Source organism: Mus caroli, unplaced genomic scaffold (genome assembly GCF_978045245.1).
Source record: "Mus caroli unplaced genomic scaffold, Mus_caroli_1 scaffold_11, whole genome shotgun sequence".
Lineage (NCBI taxonomy): Eukaryota > Metazoa > Chordata > Mammalia > Rodentia > Muridae > Mus > Mus caroli.
Window position 1 is genome coordinate 64,043,711 of NW_028227266.1, and position 24,666 is coordinate 64,068,376.

Sequence of the window (24,666 nt, forward strand, 5' to 3'; positions counted from 1 at the left end):
TAAGTACTGAGGTTGAGCTGGCTGTGGTCTAAAGTGACCTGGTGGGTCACTTGACACAGAGACCCACCAGGAGGCAAGGAGTGCAACCCTGGTTGCAGGGTGCTCTGGCCGTGGCTCAGCGGCTTTTAAAAGGCGGTTGGAGCATGGAGGCCACGCCCCGTCCACGCCCCTCCTCCAGCGGGCGGACACGGATGGGTCTGCCGGAGAGTGACTGGGGGCGTGCAACTAGCAGCCCAACGGGCCGGGAGACCGGCGTGGCCATCTGCAGCTTCGCCATGTCGTCGGTGTTCGGCAAGCCCCGAGCTGGCAGCGGGCCGCACAGCGTGCCCCTGGAAGTTAACCTGGCTATCCTTGGGCGCCGCGGAGCGGGCAAGTCTGGTGAGTAGCTTGGAGAGCGGAGGATGAGGGCAACTTCATCCACCAGCTCTCAGGGACTTGCTTCTCCCGGTGGTTGGGTGAGTCCTTAAGACTTTGCTTTTTGCCTTAGTTTCTCTGTTGCAGGCTATCACTCTCACCTTGCTTCTCCATCGCTTTGGTTATCTTTAGCTGCTTGCCTACCTCTGCCTCTGTTCTCGGTGCCTGTGACTCCTGTCCCCCACAAAATTCTCTCTGTGTTTCTCTTAGTTTCTCTACTCCTCTGTATCCCTAGGACCAGCAGCCAAATCTCATCAGCTGACACTAAGGAGACCTGTTGGCACTGATCTCCAGTCCTGGGTCCCCTTTGAATTCAGTGGCATCCTTGCTACAGTGCTGTCCACCCACCCTCTCCACCCCCTCCAAGAAACTTAGTAGAAGTCAGTAGAGATTAGAATTTCTCAGGCTTGGGCCACTCCTCCACTGCCAACCCTTGGGACTCTGAAACAGACTATTCTTATCAAATGTATTTGTTTCAAGCCAGACCCCTCTTGACTTTCTGGAAAAAGACTATAGTCCCAGATGCCAAGACCTTGTCCTTGGGAAACCTGGGATCTTGGGCTACTACTAAGATAATTTCTGTCATCCTGGACCTTCATCGCTTCTAAAAGTCATCACAGAGACCCCAAAAGGAGTGTTTGGCCTGCTCTCTGACACTTAAAGACCCAACCAGCTGAAGATGGGTAGCCAGAAGGGGCTCCTCTGGCTACCCAGTTCCAGGCACAGTGAATGGCCACCAGGCCTGTGAGCTATGACTTTCTTTCTCTTCCTTTCTCTGAGATTCTCTGAGGAAGTTTGAAGTCAGCACTCCTGGTTCAGAAGTGGAACCCAGAACACGGTTTTCCTTTGAAAACCAGCCTGTTCCCAGTGACTCAGCCAATGGTCAACTAGTGACTACATGGATGAAGGAATTCTTTTTTATTTTTGAGGCAGTCTCATGTAGCCCAGGCTGTCCCAGAACTTGTTATGAAGGGAAGGATGGCCCTGTATTCCTGAATCCTCTGCCTTCCTCTTCCAAGTGCTGGGTTTGTAAATGTGTACCACCATTCCTGGTACTGGTAAACCTGGGGATGGAACCCAAGGCTTCGTGCATGGTAAGCAAACACTGTACCAACTAGGTAACATCTTCAGCACCAGAAAGTTTAAAATATGTGTTCCCTGGCTAGTAGTTTGCCAACGGGCAGTGTTAGGAATCCTTCAAAAGAATCTTACGTTTATTTTTAATCCTATTGAGAGTCCAGCATAATATATTTGGCTGACCCTTGGTTTTATGTGCTGAGCTCTGAACAGAAGCAATCCTGTTAGTGCACGCTACAAGGGAAAAAGAACTACGTTTTTCAAGTCTTACATTTTCAAGAGCTAACCAAGAGGGGTGTGGAAGTCCCACTGAGAGCTCAAGGTGTAGAGGGCCCAGACTAGAGTGTTTACTTGGGACACAGTCTGTTCTGGACCTTGCCTGGAAAATCATGCCCTGGGGTGGAGGTGGGGGGGCGGGTCAGACTCTTCCTGGCAATAGCCAGTCCGTTCTTCATGCACTGCAGTGGTTCTCAACCTTCCTAATGCTGCAGCCCCTTCATACAGTTCCTCGTCATCACCAACCATAAAATTATTTTTGTTACTACTTCATAACTGTAATTTTGCTACTGCTATGGAGTTTAATGTAAATATCTGTGTTTTCTGTGGAAGGGTTATTTGGCTTCCAAAGGGGTTGTGACCCACAGTTTGAGAACCACTGGGCTGGCTTACTGTCTCTGGCCTGTAGCCAAAGCTGGAATAAATGCTCCCATACTATAAAAAAAAAAAAAAATCGGTGAGACCTGTCCAGGGGTGGGAGATGTGTCCCTTGAGTTGGGGGACTCACCAGACCCCAGGATAACTAGACATATGGTCTTGACCCTGGACTTGGTTGTTCACAAATACTCTTAGGCATGCTTCTTGCTGACTTTCATGCTCATAGAAATTTTCAGAAACTAATTCCAGGGTGCATGCAGTTAATGGGGCTTGGCACCCTCTTCCCATGCCTTCTGAGCCAATTCCTCTGCTCTGCAGCCTGGGGCGTTCAGAGAGCCAAGCTTGGTGTCAGCAGAGATCACAGAGGTCAGTTAGGCCTCCTTAAAGTGACAGGGACAGTGACCTCAGCTACAGATACAGCAGCAGGAACCTGAGCCTACCTCTTTCTTCTTGCAGCCCTGACGGTGAAGTTCCTCACCAAGAGGTTTATCAGCGAATATGATCCCAATTTGGGTAAGGAGCAACTCCTCTCTGGGCTTCCTGCTGCCTGGGACCCACCTGGGTGACCCGGGGAGCTCCCCATGAGTGGGCTTCGAGTAGCCCCGTGGATCTTAAGGTAGAAGAGAAGGATTCCTGGGATGATTCAGTGCACACCAGACAACTGGGGGGATGGTCCTGCTCAAGGGACCGAGACCATTTGCCCTAAAATATGCAGTGCAAGGAGACTTTAGAAGAATGTTTTTCTTAAATAGCAGAATGTCCACATCCAAATAGACACAGTTATTCAAAATGTTCACTGAGTGTTCTTTCCAGGACAGCCAGACATACTATTTAAGGGATTCTCTATTGGTGCTGGACATTGACATTCTTTGAACCAGGAAGAATTTGTTTTGTTTTAGAATTTTAAATGTATTGTATTTATTGTATGTATATCAGTGTTTTGCCTGCATGTATATCTGTGCACCATGTGTGTGCCTGATAGCAACAGAGTTGAGAAGAAGGCACTGGATTCCCTGGAACTGGAGTGACGAATGATTGTGAAGTACCATGTGGGTGCTGGGAATGGAGCCTGGGTCTTCTGCAAGGATAGCAAGTGTTCTCAAACCACCAAAAGGACCACCCTTTGTCCACCCTTTCCTACACTTAGTTGTGTAGAGTTAAGTGTGGATGCTGGATCTGACATTGATTGGCTGGGTAACTTTGAGACAGTCACTTAACCTCTCTGAGCTACTATTTCTTCATCTGCCAGAGGGGCCTAGGCATAGCTGTAACAGAGACCTGCTGTGAGGTTTAAAGACATGGTGCACGTTAAGCTACTGCGTGACCCCAGCAGATGCTCAGAGAATATTTACCTCTCCTCAGATGGCTTCCTGTGCATACTGCCCATAGTCCCTCACATTCATCAGACCCAGGCTGTGAAACTTATATCTAACAGAAGGATTGTCCCCTAAAATAAACCCTCACATGGGACCCTAATACCCAAGACAAACAAAATTAGAATCTGATCAGCACCAAAGCCACTTCTCGCCCATGTCTATAACACTTTTATTTGTGACAGTCCATTGAGAACAACGAGGTGTCTGAATGAGGTTAGGTTTTTGAAAATGACATTGAGTTGTTTTCCCATTCATTAAAATCAAAGTATTGGGGCTGGTGAGATGGCTCAGTGGGTAAGAGCACCCGACTGCTCTTCCGAAGGTCTGAAGTTCAAATCCCAGCAACCACATGGTGGCTCACAACCACCTGTAATGAAATCTGATGCCCTCTTCTGGTGTGTCTGAAGACAGCTACAGTGTACTTACATTAAATCAATCAATCAATCAATCAATCAACCAATCTTTAAAAAAAAATCAAAGTATTGGTGCCCCAAGCCCCCTCCCCCCGCAAGGATGCACAGGACTCTGGGTCACAGGATAAGACCCCAGCACTACCCCCAAGAGGCCAGGAGCTCATGCTAGATTAGAATACAGTGGAGGAAGAGCTGCTCAGGGCTGAAGCTACCATTTTTATTTTGAGACTGGTTGTCATGTAGCTCAGGCTAGCCTTTGAACGATCAGTGTGGCCCAGGATGACCTTGAGCCTCTGCTCCTCCTGCATCCACCTCTTAAGTGCCGGGATTATAGGTGTGTGCCACCTTTATGTGCCTGCTTTATTCCCTGCTGCTGGTTGGACCCAGGGCTTTGTGCATGCTCGGTGACTGCTCCAGCAGCTGAGCTGCACCACCAGCCCCTGTATTTACTTTCTCCTCATCTTCCGTATCTGGCATCTCCTCTCCCCTGCTTCCTGTCCATACCCTTCCACGGGATTCCACCAGATGATTCCAAGACAGGAGTGATTTGAGCGTCCTGATTGAGCAATTTTGGAATTCTGATCTGATGATGAAACATGTGGTCAGACTGTCTGAGGTGGGGGACAGACAGCAGCCTATAATGTTTAACCACCTCAGTCTTTGGCCTTCTGTTCTCCTGAGAGCCTGTGAGCTGGAAAGTAGCTGCTCCTAGTACAGACACCCTGGTAGGCCAGACTGGGGGACCCAAGCCTCTCCTATGGAGAGAAGCCTGGACCTACAGGAGGAGGGTGTGCTCAGGCACAAGTGGCTAAAACAGCTCTTTAGCCCTTTGCAGGGTCTTCCAGGAGCCTGAGCACACGTTGGGACTCTGAGGTGAAATGCCATCCCCATTTTCAGCCTGAAGTGTGGTCTTAGCTATAGCTTTACTCAATGGTCTGTTCTGTGGATTGAATTGTTTTTTAGTTCTGTTTCAAAGGATTATTATCAGCCAGGCTGTGGTGGCTCACACCTTTAATTCCAGCACTCAGGAGGTAGAGAGAAGTGGATCTCTGTTAGCTTGAAGCCAACTTGGTCTACAGAATGAGTTCCAGGACAACCAGGGCTACACAGAGAAACCCTGTCTCAAACAAACAAACAAACAAACAAACCCTAACCAAACAAAAAAGAATTATTACCATCTTCATTTTCTAAGAAAGAAACTGAGGCAGGGTGAACACAGTGAGTCTCCTAACATCACAGAGGCCCCTCAGGTTCAATGGAAGGAGAGGTTTGTCCACCTTCTGTGAACTGCAGTTTATGGGTCCAGAGGTGGAGGTGTGTGGGGTCCTGGGCTCTCTGAGCCTCAGTTTCCCTCTATGGAGACTAAGACTGGATTGTCTGTGTCTTGTGGGCTGTGGCTAGAGCTGCTAGGAGCTAGAAACTTGGCACAGAAGGCGTTTGCCCTATTCTCTGCCATGGGTGGGCAAGGAGCTCCAGTGAGAATTCTTTCCTACAGGGGACAATGCCCACTTGTTACCTCATTTGCCTTCATCCTGTTCCTGCAAGGACAAGGGTGCTCACAGTGTCTGAGGTGCCACCTGTTGTACAATCATACAGACCTTCTTTGGTGCCTTATGTAAAATTACTATTTTAAAGAAATCGAAGTGCCCATAGTCGAGATAGGCTCTATACCACTACGCCTGGGTGAGAAGCTGCTATTATAGCTCCCGAGGCCAGTCACCTGATGACCTGAGGCTTCATCCAACTTGCATATCTGTACCAGAATTCCTACTAAATAGGATGCTTCATGTCAGATGTAGTTGGAGGACCAGCAGAGCCATCATTAGTTAAGGAGCAAGGGAGTCACAGTGGGAAGGCAGCCCAGAAGGCCCAAGTTCAAGTTCATGCCTCCACACCTCATTACTGGAATTAAATGAACCCAGAGTGTCTACCATGCATGCTAGGCAAGCCTTCTACCATTGAGTTGTATCCCCAACCCCCCACCCAACCTCGGTCTTACAACAGGGTCTCACTACAGTGCACAGACTTGCTTTGAACTCATTCTGTAGCCCAGGCAAGGCTTGACATTGCAATCCTCCTGCCTCAGCCTCCCAAAACAACCTTGTCATCTTTCTAAAGTAGAGATAACAGACAATCTCTCTTGAGTAACAGGAATGAATACCAGGAAGACTAAGGTTAGAGTAATAATTGCCACTGGGCTGGGCAGGACTTTGCCTATTAGGGGTCAGTGCCTAAAAGGCAAGTTTGGCAGAAAAATAAGAAGTATGAACACAAGATAGGCCTCCAGCAATAGCTCTTCTTGGGCCAAATATAGTTAAGCATTTGGAGCATATTTTCCATTATTTTTTTTCCTTCTTCTTCTTCTTTGGATAAGAGCAGCTATTTATCCAAGTCCCCAAAGCAGGCTGGGGACGAGGAGCTGTCTGTGACTCAAGTTGGATGCTAGTGGACCTGGCATGTGTCCAGGCCTGTTTGGCTGCCAGCGGTCGTCAGAGAGAAGTGTGTGACTGCATTCCCCTCCCCCCCAGGGGTAAGGGTGCCGTTCTCAGAGTGGCCACAGCCAGGATGGCAGAGGACACCTCAGTTTTGCCTAGAAGGGTCACCCAGGGAAAGGTGGGGACTGAGGGTACACACGTACATGTTCCAGACACACAGGGACAGCAGGGGGTTGAGAGAAGTAACTGCCAGCGTGCCAGTGATGGTTTCTGTATGCCTGGCCACATTCTGATTTCTTGGGTTTAAAGTCATAAGAACTAAAAAAAGAAAAAACACAAACTGGTGAAATCCAAATAAGGTCAGTAGTTTAGCTCATAGTGCAGACCCAGCATCAACTTCCAGGTTTGGCAACTGTGCTGTGGTTATCTAAGGTGTTAACGTTGAGGGAAGTGGATGAAGGGCATGCAGGAACTGTGTGAGGCTGTAACTTCTATTTGAGTTTAAAATTATTTCTCTATAAGATAAGAAGGTTGTGGGGGCTGCGGATATCACTCAGTCAGTAAAATGCTTGCCATGCAAGCACAAGGGCCCGGGTTCAGACTCCCTGCACCCAGGTCAAAAACGAGGTCTGGTGGCCTGCATCTGGGGAAGAAGAAACAGGTGGATCCCTGGAGCTCAGTGCCAGCCAGTCCGGAACAAATTGGTGAGCTTCAGGTTCAGTGAAAGAGCATGGCTCAAAAAGAGGCAGAGGAGTGGGGCTGGAGAGATGACTCAGTGGTTAAAAGCACTTGGTGTTCTTCCAGAGGACACAGGCCCTGTTTCTAGCGCCCATACTGGAGGCTCACAACTACCTAAAACTCTAGGGCCTGGGAATTCAGTGCTCAGTTCTGATCTCTTTGGGTACCAGTATACGGCACATAAATAAAAATAAATGTAAGACATCTTTTAAAATAATAAAGTAGAGGGCTGGAGAGATAGCTCAGCAGGTAAGAAGAGCACTGACTGCTCTTCTGAAGGTCCTGAGTTCAAATCCCAGCAACCACATGGTGGCTCACAACCACCTATAATGAGATCAGACACCCTCTTCTGGTGCGTCTGAAGACAGCTACAGTGTATTTATGTATAATAATAAGTAAATCTTTGGGCCAGAAGGAACAGGAGCTGAGTGAGCAGGGCCGACCAGAGCAAGTAGGGTTGATAGGAGCAAGCAGAAGTCCTAAATTTAATTCCCAACAACCACATGAAGGCTCACAACCATCTGTATAGCTACAGTGTACTCACATAAATAAATAAATAAATAAATAAATAAATAAATAAATAAATAAATAAATCTTTAAAAAATAATAATAATAAAGTGGAAAGAGGCTGAAGAAGACACCGATGTCAAACTCTGACCTCGACACGAACATGCACACACAGACTTGTGTACACACACACATACACACACCACATCCTCACCCAAATAAATAAAAACAAAAGAAGAAAATAATTACCTGGGAGTATGGACCTGTCCTGTTAACTTAGGAGCACCTTCACGTTCCTCACCACCATTTCTAGATACTTATTATGAGCCAGGCCCCAAGCCCAGAGTCCTAAATAGTCTTTCCACAGTCCTGGAAAACAGGGAGGTTAAATGTGCTAACTCAGGGGCGATCCAAGCAGAGTGAAGGCTTCAAAATTGTTAGCTCTGGCTAGGCAGGGGTATGGCATGCCTTTAGTCCCAGCACTTGGGAGGCAGAGGTAGGTAGATTTCTGAGTTTGAGGCCAGTTTGGATCCAGGAAAGCCAGGGGTACATAGAGAAACCCTGTCTCAAAAAAGGAGGAAGAAGAAGGAGGAGGAGGAGGAGGAAGAGGAGGCAGGGAAGAAGAGGAAGAGGAGGAGGAGGAGGAGGAGGAGGAGGAAGAAGAAGAAGAAGAAGAAGAAGAAGAAGAAGAAGAAGAAGAAGAAGAAGAAGAAGAAGAAGAAGAAGAAGAAGAAGAGAAAAGAGAACTGTTAGTTCAAGTTATAATAGTGTTTCTGTTTTAAAAGGACACACTCCCTGAGAACTGAAGTGATGTGACCAAATCAGGTAGCTGAAATTGGCTTTGGGGGAAGTGTGCAATGTATTGTGTGCTGTGTGTTTTGTGTATGTGCATGCTGTGTGTGTGTGTTCTGTGAATATGTGTGCTATAAGTGCTGTGTATATGTGTGCTGTGTGTGTAGTCTCTGTGTGTGTGCAGTGTATGTGTGTGCTATGTGTGAGTATGCTGTGAGTGTGTTGTATGTGCTCTGTGTATGTGTGTGTGTGTAAGTTTGCATATCTGTATGCACACAGAGACCAGAAGAGGCATCAAACACCTTGCTCTGTCACTTTCTACTTTATTCCTTGAAGAAAGGGTCTTCAGGAGTCCAGGCATAAGCTGAGAGTCAGCAATCCCCAGAAATCCTCCTGGGGTTTTTCTGGGGTTACAGGCATGTGCACGTCTATGATTAGCTTTTTAAGTGGGTGGTTGGGACTTGAACTCAGGTCTTCATGTTTCTTTAGCAATCACCCCTCCCCAGTGAGCTCTTTCCCATTTCTCTGAAGTTGGCCTGGATTCTACATCACCTTGTCTATTGGATAAGGATGACTTACAAAACCTTGGAACTTCTGAGTGAGATCTGGCTGCCCTCTCTTTGTCATATCAGAAGTTTCTCTTGTCCCTTGTCTCCTACTGAGGGAAGAAGTCTTTGGGGATTCCCTGTAGGCCAGGTGCTATGCGAGGAAGAGAAAATTGAAATTCTTGGAGGAAATGCCAAGCCTCGGCTGCTGAGTCTATGGGCCACACTCCACACCACAGGCTTTGTGCATGGATCCAGAAACAGCCCATCCCCCAGGGCACGGTATATAGTGGCCTCTGATGCTGCCACCCTGACAAATGAAGAGGGACGGTAGCCTGGTTGCAGCTCCCAAGGACCAGTCCAGCACAGGAGGAAGCAGGGACATTGACCTTGTTCTTTATTGTGTGGCCTGCCGTGCTGCTGACCCGGTTGACCATCTGTGTTGCAGAGGACACCTACAGCTCTGAGGAGACTGTGGACCACCAGCCTGTGCACCTGAGGGTCATGGACACTGCAGACCTGGTAACATTAACCCCCTTCCTTCATCCCCCAGAGAGGGCAGACAATCAGTGCAGCCCCTCCAAGTCCTAACCTCGCAAGGGAATCTAGATTCCTTTAGTCTCAAGTTTGCTGTGTGCCCTTGAATGGGACTCTGACTTTTCTGGGCCTGAATCTTTCATTTGCCAAATTAGAAGAGTGACTGCTGACATCTGCCCAGATATCTTAAGCTGTAAGGCGTTCTGAGCATACACAGGTACATGCCTGTTTATGCCAGCACTCCTACAGAGAGCCTGTGAGCCCAAGTCTCCCCAGTATATATCTCCATGTCCTCTCTACCCAGTGCTGGAGTCAATTCTTAGAGGCCAAAGGGGCAGTGTGGACCTGACCTGAAACCAGCAGTATTCAGGGACAGCAGGTCCTTGGAGGGCCATGCCAGAATCTTTGACTGGGTGCCCAAGGGGCCAAGGTCTCCAAGTCTCTGGCTGGGTGGTGGGAGGGAGGTTCATGAGACAATGTCTCTTTTCACACCAAGCCAAACCGACACTGAAGTGCTCCTTTGAAAAGAGATCTTCTGGGGAACAATATACAAAGACTCCGAGGTGGAAAGGGCAGCCCAGGTGAAGGCCTTTCCCCCCAAGTTCTTCTGCCTCTCTCAGTTAGGGTCCTCCCCCTTACTCCAGGACACCCCCAGGAACTGCGAGCGCTACCTGAACTGGGCCCATGCCTTCTTGGTGGTGTATAGTGTCGATAGTCGTGCGAGTTTCGAGGGCAGCAGCAGCTACCTAGAGCTGCTGGCCTTGCATGCCAAGGAGACACAGCGTGGCTACCCTGCTCTGCTGCTGGGCAACAAGCTCGACATGGCCCAGTACAGGTGAGTACAGGCATCTTAGCCCTCTTCTCTAGAGCTTGCTTGCCTATGGACATCAACCAGGAACAACAGTGCTCTCAACTTCATGTAGAAGAACTATGTTGGGAGAAGGGACTGGGAGTTTTGTCTTCTAGGCAGCCAGTGACAGGAAGGGAAAGACACCTGGGCTACTTAGGACATAGGCTGGGTCCCCAAAAGGCAAAACATGCACCCCTTCCTTTTAGGTGTCTCGGTGGTCGGTCTCTTGCACCCGCCTTACCTAAGGCTGTGTGACATTCTGGTTGCCCTCCCAGCAGCCGACTAGTCATTTGGTGACCAACTCCAGTGCCAAGGAGAGGGTCTAATTTGCTCGTTGGATCAGGTGACTGCTGTGGTCCAAGCAGACCTTGGACCTCATCCAGGCATAGTATCTATCCCAGGCTCGTTGCCACAGTTGGCTGCTAAAGGCAGGCCTCTCTGAGGAAGGGCTGGATTTGAACCAGAGGTCACAGACTGGGCCAAAGGGCAGGTCACCACAGAATGCTGCAGCCGTATTTTGCTTGGCTGGCACTATGCTTTAAATGACTTCAACTTGGAATGCTCTAAGGTGGGGCCTGCTCCCTTCAGCTGACCACAGGCCTGCCACTCCCTATGGCTTCTACCTCCACCCTCTCCACATATCCAAGTCATCAGCCTGGCTTTAAGGTCCTTGACATGAAGGCCTGAGCTTGAGCAATCCCACTGACATTCTCTAGTGTGGACATTGCCCCTTGGGTCCAGCACACCTGCTAGGTGTGGCACCTTCCACTTGTCCTCTTCTACTCTAAACTTGTTCTTGTTCTCCCAGGGCCCTGAGGCCCAGGGACCGATGTTGGGTGTTTTTGTTTTTTGTTTTTTTTTTTTGTTTTTTTTTTTCAGAATAGATCATACAGGCAGAGGGAGGAGAGAGTTGTGGTTTCCTTAAAGGTAACCATGGTGGTGGTGGGGCTTTTCTTCATGGGTGGTCCAACCTTCAGCCCAGGAAAAATTGCTTCTTGGGGAATTAGGGAAGTTATACAGTGGGTAAGTCGCTGAAGGTGGTCTTTGAAATATCTTGGAACCTAAGAGATGAGAAGACTTCAGTATGGTGGGTGTGTTTCTCTCTCTCTCTCTCTCTCTCTCTCTCTCTCTCTCTCTCTCTCTCTCTCTCTGTGTGTGTGTGTGTGTGTGTGTGTGTGTGTGTGATTACAGAATATTGTTTTGACCCCAATGTTTACTAAAGAGACTGTTGAAAAATGGTTTGCAAGTGAGTGACCGGGAATCTAGGGCTTGAATGAACAGGCCTGTTCCCTGGGAATGAAGTGTGGTTGCTTGCCCTGCCTCCTTTTCAGTTGAGTACAACACTAACAGGTTAGGGTTCTGTGGCAAACTATGTCCCCTGACCCCTTGCTCCTGCCCAGTAAGCCTTGGCTCACTGTTTCTTACCCTGGCATCTCCTCCCATCTTGGGCTGATCCATTGCCCTAAGGAATGGTGACTGGGGCAGCTCATGGCGGGGGTGGGGGTGGGGTGGGGGGTGTGGGGGGGTGAGCAGGATTCAACAAATGTGCAACCTTGGCCTCAAGACCTGAGGAGTCCTCGTCCCTCCCCTCTCTTGAACAAGTCAGTCTTTGTTTTTATCTCTGCCTCGGTTTCCATGGGCTCCAGTCAGGAGCTCCTCTGGACCTTCCACTTGCAAACATTTACCCAGTCATCACGGGAGGCTGATAGAGCCACACAGGAGCCAGGACATCCCTCAGTGAAATGGCGTCCTCATGGCTGTTCTCTGCTGGCCCTCAGCTGGACAAGCAGACAAATCACCTGGAAGCCCCAAGAGTCTGCCAGTCACAGGCTTCCCATGTAATCTGAGGGGTGCTACCACCTTCATTGCAAACAACTGCTCAAGCTGAAGGTAGCCATTTCCTGAGGAGGTGGGCAGTGGCCTTCTTCATCTGGCCACAGGCAGGGTCTAGCATGGGAGAATTTGATTCAGCCTTTCTCTCTTCCTCATATTCATTCCTAAGTTCCATTTTTGGCCATCGCGGACTGAGTCTGTGCCAGGTACTACGCTAAGCACTCCACTCAAGTTGTCCTTGTCCTAACAGCCTCTAACAAAAGTGGGTACCATGATACCATTGTATGAATGAGCAAACCGACTCAGAGGATGAAGATGGGTTCAGACTACTGGGTGGGGAGATGGGTGTGGGACCCTCTCTGCCTGACTTGCAATGACATCCTCCTGACTGCCTCGCCCTGCTTCCTCTCCAGGCAAGTCACCAAGGCCGAGGGTGCAGCTTTGGCAGGCAGATTCGGGTGCCTGTTTTTTGAGGTCTCTGCCTGCCTGGACTTTGAGCACGTGCAGCACGTCTTCCATGAGGCCGTGCGCGAGGTGCGGCGAGAGCTGGATAAGAGTCCCCTGGCCCGGCCCCTCTTCATCTCTGAGGAGAAAGCCCTGTCCCACCAGACCCCGCTCACAGCCCGGCATGGGCTGGCCAGCTGTACTTTCAACACTCTCTCTACTGCCAGCCTGAAAGAGATGCCCACTGTGGCCCAGGCCAAGTTGGTCACTGTGAAATCATCTCGTGCCCAGAGCAAGCGCAAGGCACCCACCTTGACTCTACTAAAGGGCTTCAAGATCTTCTGAGGACCCTTCTGCAAGAACTTAGGCTCAACTGATGCTTGGGGCTGCAGGGAATAGGCTGGGCTGCACTCTGATGAACCAATGGCCCTTACCCTCTGGTAGATAGCAGGCTCCACTTCCAGCACCAAGCAGGGTCCCTATGTGCTCACTATGTGAGCCAGAAGGACAGGCAAGGATGCTGCTCCTGACTGCCTCACCCTGCTTCCTTGCCAGGCAAGGGCCTGGGCTCCATGGTAACCTCTGCATCCACCACCCTGGAAGGAAGCTGCCCCTGTTACAGACAGGAGACCCAGAGTCAGCTGCAAGCAGAAAGGAACTGCAGTACAAATCCTGTGTCATGACTCTTCTGCTCCAGCCACTGCCAGACCAGCTGCAGCCCCGGTTCAAAGAGGCTTTGTCTATGTGAAGGCTTGCTAACAGTCTACAGGATGGCTGGCCCTGACGTCCTACCATCACCTGGTGGTAGAAAGAGGCCAGCTGTTCAGAGGCCCAAAGTTTATCCAAGAAAATTCTAGTTAAAATAATCCTATGTGAAGGCTTGGATAGGGCAAAGACACTTGGACAGGAGACCTTCAGCACTTGCCTCTAAATGAAGGGTACAGAGAAGGTCTGTGGGTTGTCCAGGCTAGAAAGCCTCCAACATTTTTTTCACTAGCATTTGGGGGACTACTATGACCACTTTGTTAGCAGACCCCCCCCCCCAGGACTCTTTTCTTGAGCTTGATGACCAAGGCTGCAGAAAATCATTCTACCCAGGCACAGTCCTCAGGGAGTCCACAGCTAGCGGGATTAGACATCCTCTGGTGGGAGCCACTGGCCTGCCCACTGTAAAGTAGGTACAGTCTGGTTTGGTTGGACCTAGGACCTTAGCAATGGGATTGATTGTTCAACACCTATTTTGATAAGATAGATCCCAAAGCATTTGAGATTAATATGATAGAATTTTACATAAACTATTCAGTATTTTACCAAGGCTCACGTGTAAGAAGTCTGTCCCAGGCAGGGCTGCAGCGATTTCTTACTGTTTACCACAAACTCTGGATGAGCAGGCTCAGGAACAGGGCATGAGAAGGCCTGGTCTGGGCACCCTAGGAAGCCGGCTCCTTTGGCTCCCAGTTAGCAAGCAGCCCAGGCGCTTGAATGGAGAATATCTCTAACCCAGTCTTCAGCTCTAGTTGATAGCTGGAGAAGCTGAGGTCAGAGGGAGGCCCTGACCTACCCAGGGGCACATCCTACAAGTCCTGGCCCTTTGTCCTGACCAAAGGCCAGCTCTGAACTTTATACTTTTAAGACAGGGTCTCTTTATTATGTAGGTCTGACTGTCCTGGAACTCACTATGCAAACCAGGCTAGAGTTGAACTCACAGAGATCCACCTGCCTCAGCCTTCTGAGCGCTGGAATTAAAGGCTTCCACCTCACATGGCTGAACTTTGTATTTTCAATGCAAGCCCCTAGTGTGTGCTTTGTAGACACCATCGTCTGAACCCAGGGCACAATTCCAGCTGCCCACCTGGAGAGGCATTTGAATAAAAGACTTTTTTTAAATAACAAATTTTCGTCTGATTGTAGTTTGTTTATTGAGTCTGCTAAAAATAAGTTAGCGGCATTATGGGGTACTCTCAACGCTCCCTAGCTCTCGGTTTCCTGTGGGTCTGGCAGAAAGACAAGTGATGAGTCTTTCTCTTTCAACTCAGTTTCCCCCGGGGCCAAGTCTGGCTTCTCTGAGATCAATGTCTCTCTTAGGAAGACCTGACTGTTGTTCTCTTTCATTATGGAGTCATCAAGATGCAGGTCTTCTGGTGTTTCTTTGTCTTGTGGCTGCTTCTTTCGATTTCTGGGAGGAGAAGAAATAGTGTTGATCTGGGATATTGAGTGGCTGGGTCAGGACCCAATAGCTTGAGGGGAGCTCTTCTGTTCTGTTCTGTTCTGTTCTGTTCTGTTCTGTTCTGTTCTGACAGTGGCTTCCAATGGCTCCCACTCTTACACCTGTCATCTCACTGCAGGGCCACCTGGGAGCTAAGCTTTGATTGCCAGCCCTTTCTCTTAGAGATGAGCAAACATGGCATCAGAGGCCAATGAAGCACATATCTGCATTGTACATCTAAGTCTACCCATTCTAAATCCTGTGACCTTTCTCCAAAGCACACGATCCTGACCCCAGGGCTGTCATCAGCCCTGTAGTACAGGTCCCCGCCTGCTCTCTTTTATCCCTAAGATGCTGCCAGAAACCCCTAACTAACCTTCTATCTCTCACTTTGTTTCTCCAAACAGGTTTACCCACACCACTGGACATGCGTGTAAGACCCAATCCTACGCTTGGCTCCCACTGCCTCCTCAACCTGACAGTCCTTCTAGTAATCCCTGAAAGTCTCTCCTTTCTCTCAGCTGGTTTACCCAAGGAACTCTTGGACTCCCTGTCTATGGGGGAGGAGCTGAGTCCCTGGCCCACAGGAGAGCAGACCTGTATGTGCTGCTCTTGTGGACAGCCACCCTGTCCCTCAGTTGAGTTTGCTGTAAGGGATGCTTTCTGACAGGGTAAGAGGGGCCAGGACCACTTATCAAGGGTAATACCCTTCTGCATCTTTCCAACCTGCTGGCTAAGGGTAGGGGATAGTGGGCAGGGGAGGGGGCAGCTGCTGGGTTGTTTATTTCACAGTGGTCCTTGATGACTACCACCAAAAGGTGAAGAGCTAAGTTCACTAACGTGACTCCTGCTTAGATTGCCATCCACTGCTCACTATGGAGACCCACACCAAACCAGCTCCTCACCTGTTTGCCAGGATGCTCCTTCTCAGGAGGAACATGCTTATCATGACCACCAGGACTGCCAGGACCAGGATGGAATAATTCCAAGGAGCCGCTGAGGAGGGACACACAGAGAGACAGCTCTTTGAGCAAAGGCCAGATGCCTTCAGGCCCCCTCATCCCTGGGGCTCCGGCTCAGGCCCATCTCAGAGCATCATTTGTCCCTTCTATGGAGACTCCCACCAAGACCCCTGCTTTAGGAGATCTCCCCAGCTGACCAGTGGGGTTGGGGTGGAGACAGGGTTTCTGCTCTGGACCAGCACTGATCCCATGGAGGGGGGTTTGGGGGGGATGAGACAGTGCTATGTTTGCATAATAGCTGGGTAGAGGGGCTGTGAGTGGCAAGGAGGAAACTTGAACTCCAGCCTTCAATTTTATACTGCCTTTAGGAAAAGGAGGAGGAGGAGAGAGGAAAGGGGCAATGACAGCCTGACTGGATGCAGTTACTGCCTACTACAGGTGAAGTGGCAGATTGGGTGGTGCGTGCTCCGGACAGATCAGACTGTGACATGTGAGGCAGGCTCCAGGATCACAGCTTTTACTCTCCTCCTGTAGGGATGGTCCCCCACCAAAGGATCTGAGAGCAAATTCCTTCCTTTCTTGCAAGGGTTTCCCTCCAGCAAGTCTTTACCAGAATGTCCTGTTAGTGAGACTTCCCTTGATTACTTTGTCTTTCTTGATGCATACTCCCTTCACTCCATGCCATATTGAGGGTTCAATTTAAGATTCCTGACATGCCTGGCAGGGGCTCCACCATCAAGGCTCCACCCCTCCTTCTTTGTGTAATAGCCCAGGCTGGCCTGGAACTCACAGAGAACCACCTGCCTCTGCCTCCCAAGTGCTGGGATTAAAGGCATGCGCCACCACCACCTGGCCAGTTTGCTTCTTTTTTTAACTATGTGCCAAGAACATGTTATACTCTTAGCTGTTGGTTTATTTTCTGTCTCCTCTACTAGAATGGACACTCTGTGTGGGGCAGAGACTTGGGTTTTGCTCACTGCTGTATCCCAGTGCTAGGACCAGTGCCTGGCACTCAGTACAACTAACTTAATAAATAGTAGAGGTGTTTGAGAGTCGAGGGAGTGGCCCATACCCTGAGAAAAGGGGAGTGAACGATGTACCACTTGTTGGAGAATGATAGACAGTGATGAACTGCCCCGCTCACCCGCCATCACCTACCATCTTCTGCACGAAAATACCAAAGCATTTCTTCCAGCAGTTCCTGGGGCACCTCGGCATTGGCTGCAGCTTTCTCTGCACTGTGGTCCATGTTCCTGTTCCTGATTGAGATGTTTCTGCCCTGTAAACAGACAAGTCTTGAGGCCCCAGCTGCCCACCTGGCCTTCCAGGTTCTGGCCTCTGAGCAGACAACTCCAGAAACAGCAGGAAGCACTCTTGGTTTACCAGTCCTTCTTGTCCAAATCAGCAGGTCTAGATCCCAGTTTTAGGGCTGAAGGGGCCTGAACCATGTCAGGAGCCATCTAGGACAAGCTAAAGGCATACAAATGACCTCCCTGGAGATGGCAAGGCTAAAAGAGACTTTATCTCAGGACTGCTTCTTGCAGCTGATATGCCTTTCCTGTCACTATTAAAATAGTATAATAATTCCTGGGCATTAGCTCACCCTATTGGGCAGGTATTCTGCAGATCAACGAAGATGTACTATCTTATAGCAATGCTATATAGACAAATTGATGATTTCATAATTCCTAATAATGATTCCATAGAATTCTTAAATTTATACAGGCAATTTTGAGCTCTTTACAATATGAAGGCTGAAGTTAGGGCTCTGTAAACTTTCATGTGTCACAAGCTAATTGCATTAGGATAGAAAGAGGGCTCGGAACAGATTTGAGATCAGGGAAGGCATTCATTCTGGGCTGGCTGGGAAACTATTGTCTGATAACTAAAGGGTGTAAACCGGGAGTGGGCAGTTTATTGTAGGTGCAAGGACAGAAGTTTGTTCATCCAGAATGAATGAGTTTTTTCATTGGTGTTTGCTCAATGAACTTGCTCATGGGGACTTTTACTGCATCCACCAAATGTATGTGTGTGTGTGTGTGTGTATGCATGAACACTTGTGGAGTAGATAAGACAGATGGTCAGCCCCGACAAGAATATGTGTGTGCATATTTTCTATCTGCAAGTGTGACTTTCTTCTCCTGGTTCACAAAGAGTTAATAGCTCCAATTCCCCTGCTGCCTATGTTAATCACCAGAAGTCAGCACTTAACCAAGCACAGAGAATTATAAAGTAAATAAGAGTTAAGCTTCCAGCCGGGGAGGGGCGTGGTGGCGCACGCCTTTGATCCCAGCACTTGGGAGGCAGAGGCAGGTGAATTTCTGAGTTCAAGGCCAGCCTGGTCTACAGAGTGAGTTCCAGGACAGCCAGGGCTAGAAAGAGCTTCCTACAAGGTTAGAGATCATCTGTCTTCTGGCGCTAGTGTTCCACCTCAACTGTTCCCCAGCTGGAGCAGGCCTCCAGCAGAACCAGAGCTGACCATGGCAGTGAGCCCAATGGAGACATTCACGAGACTGAGTCAGGAGGATCGTTAGGCTAGTTCGAGGCCTGAATAACATGGAAGGGACCAGGCCAGCATGAGCTACATAGAGACACCATGTCACAGTAAGTGATTGACAGGCAAGCAGAGCGAAAGTCCCTTGAAAGAAGCACACCTTACAAAGCCCATCACTGACTAGAACTTCTCTTTGGAAAGGTTGGAATGTTACAAGTTCAGAGCCAAATAATCTTGAGCCATCTTTAGTCCCCTCAGTAGCCATTCTCTTCTCTAGGTATGACCTAGCGTCTCTGGGACTATCAGGTACATCCTTTAGAATGTGCAAACAGACCTCTAGCTTGTACCATCCAGAAGACTAAGACTGTGGTCCTAGAGTATCTGATGCTTTTCTGTACCCCTATGCTTTTAACAACACGCTTAGAAACTGTCTTGACTGTGGTTTTCATTCTTCTATTACTATAAAATATCACGAGACTCTTGAGAGCAGGAGGATCTCTGTGAGTTTGAGGCCAGCATAGTCACCGCAGCAAGGTCCAGGACAGCCAGGGCTCCATACTGAAGCCCTGTCCCAAAACAACAATCATTCATCATGAAACGGCTACCATTTGGAATATGATATTTAGGGTAGCTGAGATTTGTGTCCCCAGGCCATGGACACTTATATTTGGCTTTGAGGTGAGATTTGTGAGGGGTTTATCCATGATAGCTAGCTGGTAGATAGATAGATAGATAGATAGATAGATAGATAGATAGATAGATGAATACATAGAGAGATAAATACATAGATAAAATGAGAATGTGATCTTAGGAGCAGGTGGGGCCTGAAGTCAGGAACCACAGAGGAAGGGATGAATCAAATCTATTAAAATTCATAGTGTGCAGGGAAGGGGCATAGATAGTGTGAGGTTGAGTGAGCCACTGGTGGGCTGAGAGAGCCCTTGCAATTAACACCCTCACCCCCCCCACCCCCCCCACCCCACCCCACCCCCGCATCTCACAGCCGGGCAACTCCATCACACTTTTAACCTAATTATCCCACCCAACCCACCTCTCGCCCTGCCCCCAGCCTCCCGTAGCCAATCACAGTGGCCTGTGATTGTGTGTGTCTCTTCACACGCCCAGAAACCTAGCTTAGTGTAGTCTCCCTCTGGGGATTGATACACTGCTGCCCTGCTCTGGTCAAGAAGCTGGAAGAGTCCTAGAAAGGCAGTTGCAGGGAGATGCTGCGGAGAGATGTTGAGCACTAGGCTGCATTGGTAAACCTTGTCTGTGACTCGCTACTGGAGTCAGCTTGACAGGCTGAAAAAGTCTGTAAGCACTCAACGAGGAAAAGAGTTTCAAGAAAGCTCACCTCCTGGAGTTTTGGCGTTCTCATTTACCCATATACTCATACCCTATTCCCGAGTTAGTCTGGTGTATGGATCTACGAGCTCTCTTTTAATATTCTATTATAAATGCCTTTTAAGATTATATTCTATTATAGTTAAGTCTCCCCCAGTGTTCCAAGGTCCCAGAAGCCTGTGAGCTTAGAATCCTATAAGAATGCAGTAAGGAAATTAACCTATTCAGTTACTAATTAAGCATTACAAAAGACAGCCAGTGGCTCAGAGCTGGTCTGCAGAAAGAGCCAGGGAATCTCACTCAGATAGCAATGTACAGGCTACATTGCTTATTAGAAGCAAGTTAGTAAATTCTCCTGACAAGTGGAGATTCTCCAGATACTTAAAAGTTACACTCATATAAGAATTTAGCAAGCCCTAGGAAATTAGGGGGGCTGTGATGTTGCATTATTCTTGAGGCCTGCCAAGAGCAGAACCCCCTGGTGCTGGCCTTCACAAGGTTCAAAGGTATAACACTATAGAGTGTGAAATCCTTGCCTGTCACTAAGCTGACCCTAGGCAGGACTGCTTTATCTTTACTGTAAACATCTACCCGGTTCCTGTAAATCCTTTTGAAGTCATTCCTTTGTTTTGTACCTGGTAACTTCAATGTACCTTGCCTGCTGTGACTTCCGGACCCCTTGTATTTTCTGTACTATAAAAAGTTTGATACTGAAAATACATTCAGATTCTACATAACCTCTTATGTTAGTCTGTCTGTCAACCGCCGACGCTTTACCCACCTGCCCCAGAGACCCTTTCCACGCAGACAAAGGGACCCAAGAGGGTCTGCGGCAGAGGCTCAGGGGTTAAACGCTGGTACTGGTCTGATAAAGCAGCAGTGGGTCAAGACCCTTCAGAGGTTGCATGTCAGATATTTACATTGCAATTCACGACAGCAAAATTACAGTTATGAAGGACCAAGGTTGGAGGTCACCACAACCTGAAGAACTGTATTAAAGGGAGGCAGCGTTAGGAAGGCTGAGAACCACTGCTGTGAGGGAGCTGAGTTCAGTTCCCAGTCACCTGGTGCTGTAGTTCTTGAGGATCCAGCACCCTCTCCTGGCCTTTACAAGTGCCTGCACACACATGTACATACTCATACACACACACACACACACACACACACATACATATAATTAAAATTAAAAATAAAGACCTTTTAAAGAAATTTGGGGACCTAGATGCCTACTTCCAACATCCTTGATTGAGGGATGTGATAGAAAAGACAAGGTCGTGAGATTAGCTAGCTGATGAGATCTGCATTTAGCTCCAGCTAACCGTTCAGAATGCCACACTGAGGAAAACGAGGCCAGTTGCAGTGCCTGAGGTAATAATGTCAGATTATCCCTTGCTCCCCACACCCATAGTGAAGATCACTGAGGTCTAAGTAGCAGATACTGTCTCCTTCTGAGGACTGTGATAGAACCAAGAGACCAGCCCGTGACATTGACTTTAAAGACCTCTGTGCTTATTGCTTTCAAGTATGCCATTCATTCGTAAAAGCAATGTGTGTGATCCTGTGTGTGTGTGTGTGTGTGGTGTGTGTGTGTGTGTGTGTGTGTTGCTGGAGATCACGCCAAGGGCCTTATACAGGCAAGTAAGTACTCTACCCCTGACCTACAACACCTACATTTTCTTTCAGTTGTAGTTATTTCATGTATATGGGTGCTTTTCCTGCATGTGTGTCTGTACATAGCTTGCATGCCTTGTGCCCATAGAGGCCAGAAGAGGGTGTTGGATCCCTGGAACGGGAATTGCAGGCAGCCATGAGACACCACATGGGGCTGGGAATCAAACCCCAGTCCTCTGGAAGGGCAGCCAGTGCTCTTAACCACTGAACCAACATCTGTCCAGCTCAACCCCTACATTTGTATGTGTGTATATTCTGCATACTTATGTGGATGTTTCAGTGTAATGCACATTATACTTTTTTGAAAGAGAAATTCTGATTTGAGATATTTAATTTGTGGGAATAAGTGTATGGAGATGAATGTCTGCTTGGGCTGAATCTCAGTGGTTGAGCGGACTATCATAGCATATATGAGTTCCTGGGCCAGAATCCCAGAAGAGAAAGGGCTGGGGTTAGGGACAGAAATGGAGGAGGAGGGGGGAGCAAGGGGTGAAGATGGAGATGGAGAGAGAGATGGGGTAAGAGATAGAGCAGGAATATGTCAGAGAGTCAGGGGAGAAAGGAGAGAGGAGGAGAGAAAAGATGCGTGGAGGCTGGAATCTAAATGGAATATGAGTTCTAAATGTGTATCACATATATACTAATGTTGTGATAAAGACCAAAAGCCCAAGCCCTCCCACTCTGAGATACCACAGCAGCACAGACCCGTTCACATCCATTGACATTTAAAAGGTGTGTCTAGTAGCTTCTGTAATCACATTCCATGTATGATGGCTGTATGCATTTTATATAGCGTGTTATTCCTATCTAAGCGGGAGGGGATTAAGTTTAATGTTTGTAGGCCCTACTGGCTGTGACCCTAGTGGCTGTTACTCCCTTTACACTGTCAACTCAGCATAGTAAAACAAGGTCCTTTCCTCCTGTAGATGACAGCACAACTAATTTCTTTTTTTAAAAAAAGATATATTTATTTTATGTCTATGAGTACACTGACTTCAGACACACCAGAAGAGGGCATTGGATCCCATTACAGATGGTTGTGAGCCACCACCATGTGGTTGCTAGAAAATGAACTCAGGACCTCTGGAGGAGAAGTCAGTGCTCTTAACCTCTGAGACATCTCTCCAGCCCCCACCCCAACTAATAACTGCAAATTATGGGTTTATGTGGGTGGGTGGGGAGAGAGAGAGAGAGCAAGAGCATGGTAATAACGATGTATATGTATCAGTAGCAGCCCAAGCTTTTCCAGGTTCTGCAGTCATCTGAGCAAAACTGTAGGGACACCCAGCCTATTCCATTAAACAAACAAACACAAACACACAAAAGTAAAAACTGGGAGCCAGTGAGATGGCCCAGCAGTTAGGACCACTTGCTGCTCGTGTAGAGCACTTGGGTTTGATTTCTAGCACCTAAGTAGCAGCTCACAACCATCTGTAACTCTGGTTCCAGGAGATCCAGGTCTGGCTTCTGACTTCTGAGAACACTGCACATGCTTTAGTGCACAGACAGACATGCAGACAAAACAGTCATACACAGAAGATCACTTTTTTAAAAAAAGGAAAAATGATATTCCCAGAAATAGCAATGTTCAGTTGTTCTTAAGGTACCTGGCACACACTATCATTTTAAAAATATCATTATTAAATTAAACTCCATCTTTCTTTGGATGTCACTTAGTGGGCATGACATTGCATTCAGGTGTCATGGTCTCTTTGGCCCTTCTACCAAATCCCTTAATTTTAAACAGAGCTTAAACCATTGGTGTGATTCCTGCCACAGGCCCTGCTTCTCCCACCACACAGCAGGCTGAGAGTACTCACCCTGGACCCAGGATTCCTGGGACTTGAGGCTGGGTGGAATGGCCCTGGTTTCTGTGTTTTCCCCTTCTTCCTCACAGGAACTCTTCTGAGAAATGCAGTTGTAGCTAGGCAATCCACCTACAGAGCTCACACCAGCAGGGGCCCATTTGGTAGCTCTGCCCTTAGCACACACCCAGGCCTGATGCCTTTGCTGCCAGTCCAGGGTGAATGACCCCTCGAATGCATGACCTCCAGTGACAAACTGACTCCACTTGACTCACAACCTGAAAGCGCCAGGAGCCCAGTATGATCTGCCATTGTGGGGTGCCCACTCCAGTTCTCTGTCTCTTAATTATTATCCATCATTAACCATCCAGGAAGGAGTCAAGGCTCTTTCCTTTTATAACCAGTGCTTTCTCATGGCGAAGGTCATGGTATGAACTGAAAGGAACCATAAAGCCAGACCTTGGAAGCTGGAGACTGCGATCAGGGCATCCGCAGAGGAGGAAGCAGGCCCAGGAGTGAAACGTTTCACTATCGAGGCAGGCCAGACCAGGTCAGTTCCCACAGTTGTCAGTGCACACACGGAAACAAGCTGGATATGGGTCAGTGCCAAGTTCAAGGTCCTCTTTGACTTAAAAAAGTGGATGGCAGTGTAGTTTAGAGGGAGAGAGCCGCAGGTCCTGGAGCTTCACTGGATGCCACACCCTGCACTTTATAATGCATCCATTCAGTAATTGTTGATTATCTGCTGTGTGGGTAGGTTGTGGACTAGGCAGGCAGAGATGCTGCTGGCCCAGATCACAAAATCTAGGGAGATGAACAGGCAACAAAGGATAAGGACACCTGTGATGATCTGAGCTACGTCTCCCAAACCTACATGGTGGAAAAAAAGAACCAACAACCAAAGCTGCCTTTTGTGTTACCTGTGCTCTCACACTCACAAATACCTCAGACAAACACACAATAATTACAACCAAATAAAAAGATGGGCTGGTGAGATGGCTTAGTGGGCAAAGGTGCTTGCTGCCAAGTCTGATAACAGGAACTCGATCCCCAAGACCTACATGGGGAAGGGTAGGAACCAGCCCCTACAAGGTGTCCTCACCCATACAGAAGTGCCACGACACACATGTCTCTCTCTCTCTCTCTCTCTCTCTCACACACACACACACACACACACACACACAGAATATAAATTAAAATAATAAAAAAGAATAAAGAGATAGGTCTGCAGAGCCACCATTGTATCACCCGATCACTGTATTAAAAAAAAAAAAAAAAAAAGAAAGAGAGAGAGAGAAAGAAACAAAGAAGAAAAAAGAACGATGAGTTAAGCATAAACCCCCAAGCAGTGGCAGGAAACCAGGAATGTAAGGAGTTTGAGAAACAAGAAGGTGGCCAGAGAGGAAGGAGGAGCCCTGCGATTAGGAGAACTGGTAAGAAGTCAAGTCAAAAGATGACAGGGACATTTCAGGTGGAGAAGTGATGTGGTCCTGTTGGCCTTGCCCTAGGACAGCTTGTCCTGCTGAGTAGGCAGTGGATTACAGGAAGCAGAAGAGAGTCAGGGGAGGG

At 48.3% G+C, this 24,666-nt stretch overlaps 2 protein-coding genes across 3 annotated transcripts; one reads left to right on the forward strand and one right to left on the reverse strand.

Annotated features, from left to right (window-relative positions):
* The first annotated feature begins 212 nt into the window (after nt 1-212).
* Nucleotides 213-15,735, forward strand: Rasl12 (RAS like family 12). 2 transcript variants are annotated; one of them, XM_021172353.3, is made up of 5 exons: nt 213-378; nt 2,602-2,658; nt 9,400-9,473; nt 10,133-10,323; nt 15,229-15,735. In XM_021172353.3, exons 1-5 carry the CDS (start codon nt 276-278, stop codon nt 15,320-15,322), a joined length of 519 nt encoding a protein of 172 aa, XP_021028012.1. In that variant the 5' UTR covers nt 213-275; the 3' UTR covers nt 15,323-15,735. The 2 variants fall into 2 exon arrangements, with proteins under 2 accessions (XP_021028012.1, XP_021028011.1); XM_021172352.3 differs by lacking the exon at nt 15,229-15,735 and adding an exon at nt 12,585-14,502 and having other exon boundaries at nt 217-378.
* Nucleotides 14,545-23,502, reverse strand: Slc51b (SLC51 subunit beta). Its single transcript, XM_021172354.3, has 4 exons — nt 23,113-23,502; nt 16,942-17,062; nt 15,727-15,817; nt 14,545-14,791 (listed from the first exon to the last, which is right to left on the reverse strand). Exons 2-4 carry the CDS (start codon nt 17,030-17,032, stop codon nt 14,587-14,589), a joined length of 387 nt encoding a protein of 128 aa, XP_021028013.1. The 5' UTR covers nt 17,033-17,062; nt 23,113-23,502; the 3' UTR covers nt 14,545-14,586.
* Between the last annotated feature and the right edge of the window lie 1,164 nt (nt 23,503-24,666).

Coding starts and splice junctions, on each gene's coding strand:
- Rasl12 (XM_021172352.3), top strand. CDS start 276: ATGTCGTCGGTGTTCGGCAAGCCCCGAGCTGGCAGCGGGCCGCACAGC. Junction 9,474..10,132: donor TCATGGACACTGCAGACCTG/GTAACATTAACC, acceptor CCCTTACTCCAG/GACACCCCCAGGAACTGCGA. Junction 10,324..12,584: donor CTCGACATGGCCCAGTACAG/GTGAGTACAGGC, acceptor CTTCCTCTCCAG/GCAAGTCACCAAGGCCGAGG.
- Slc51b (XM_021172354.3), bottom strand. CDS start 17,032: ATGGACCACAGTGCAGAGAAAGCTGCAGCCAATGCCGAGGTGCCCCAG. Junction 15,818..16,941: donor GTATTTTCGTGCAGAAGATG/GTAGGTGATGGC, acceptor GTCCCTCCTCAG/CGGCTCCTTGGAATTATTCC. Junction 14,792..15,726: donor AGGAGCATCCTGGCAAACAG/GTGAGGAGCTGG, acceptor TTCTCCTCCCAG/AAATCGAAAGAAGCAGCCAC.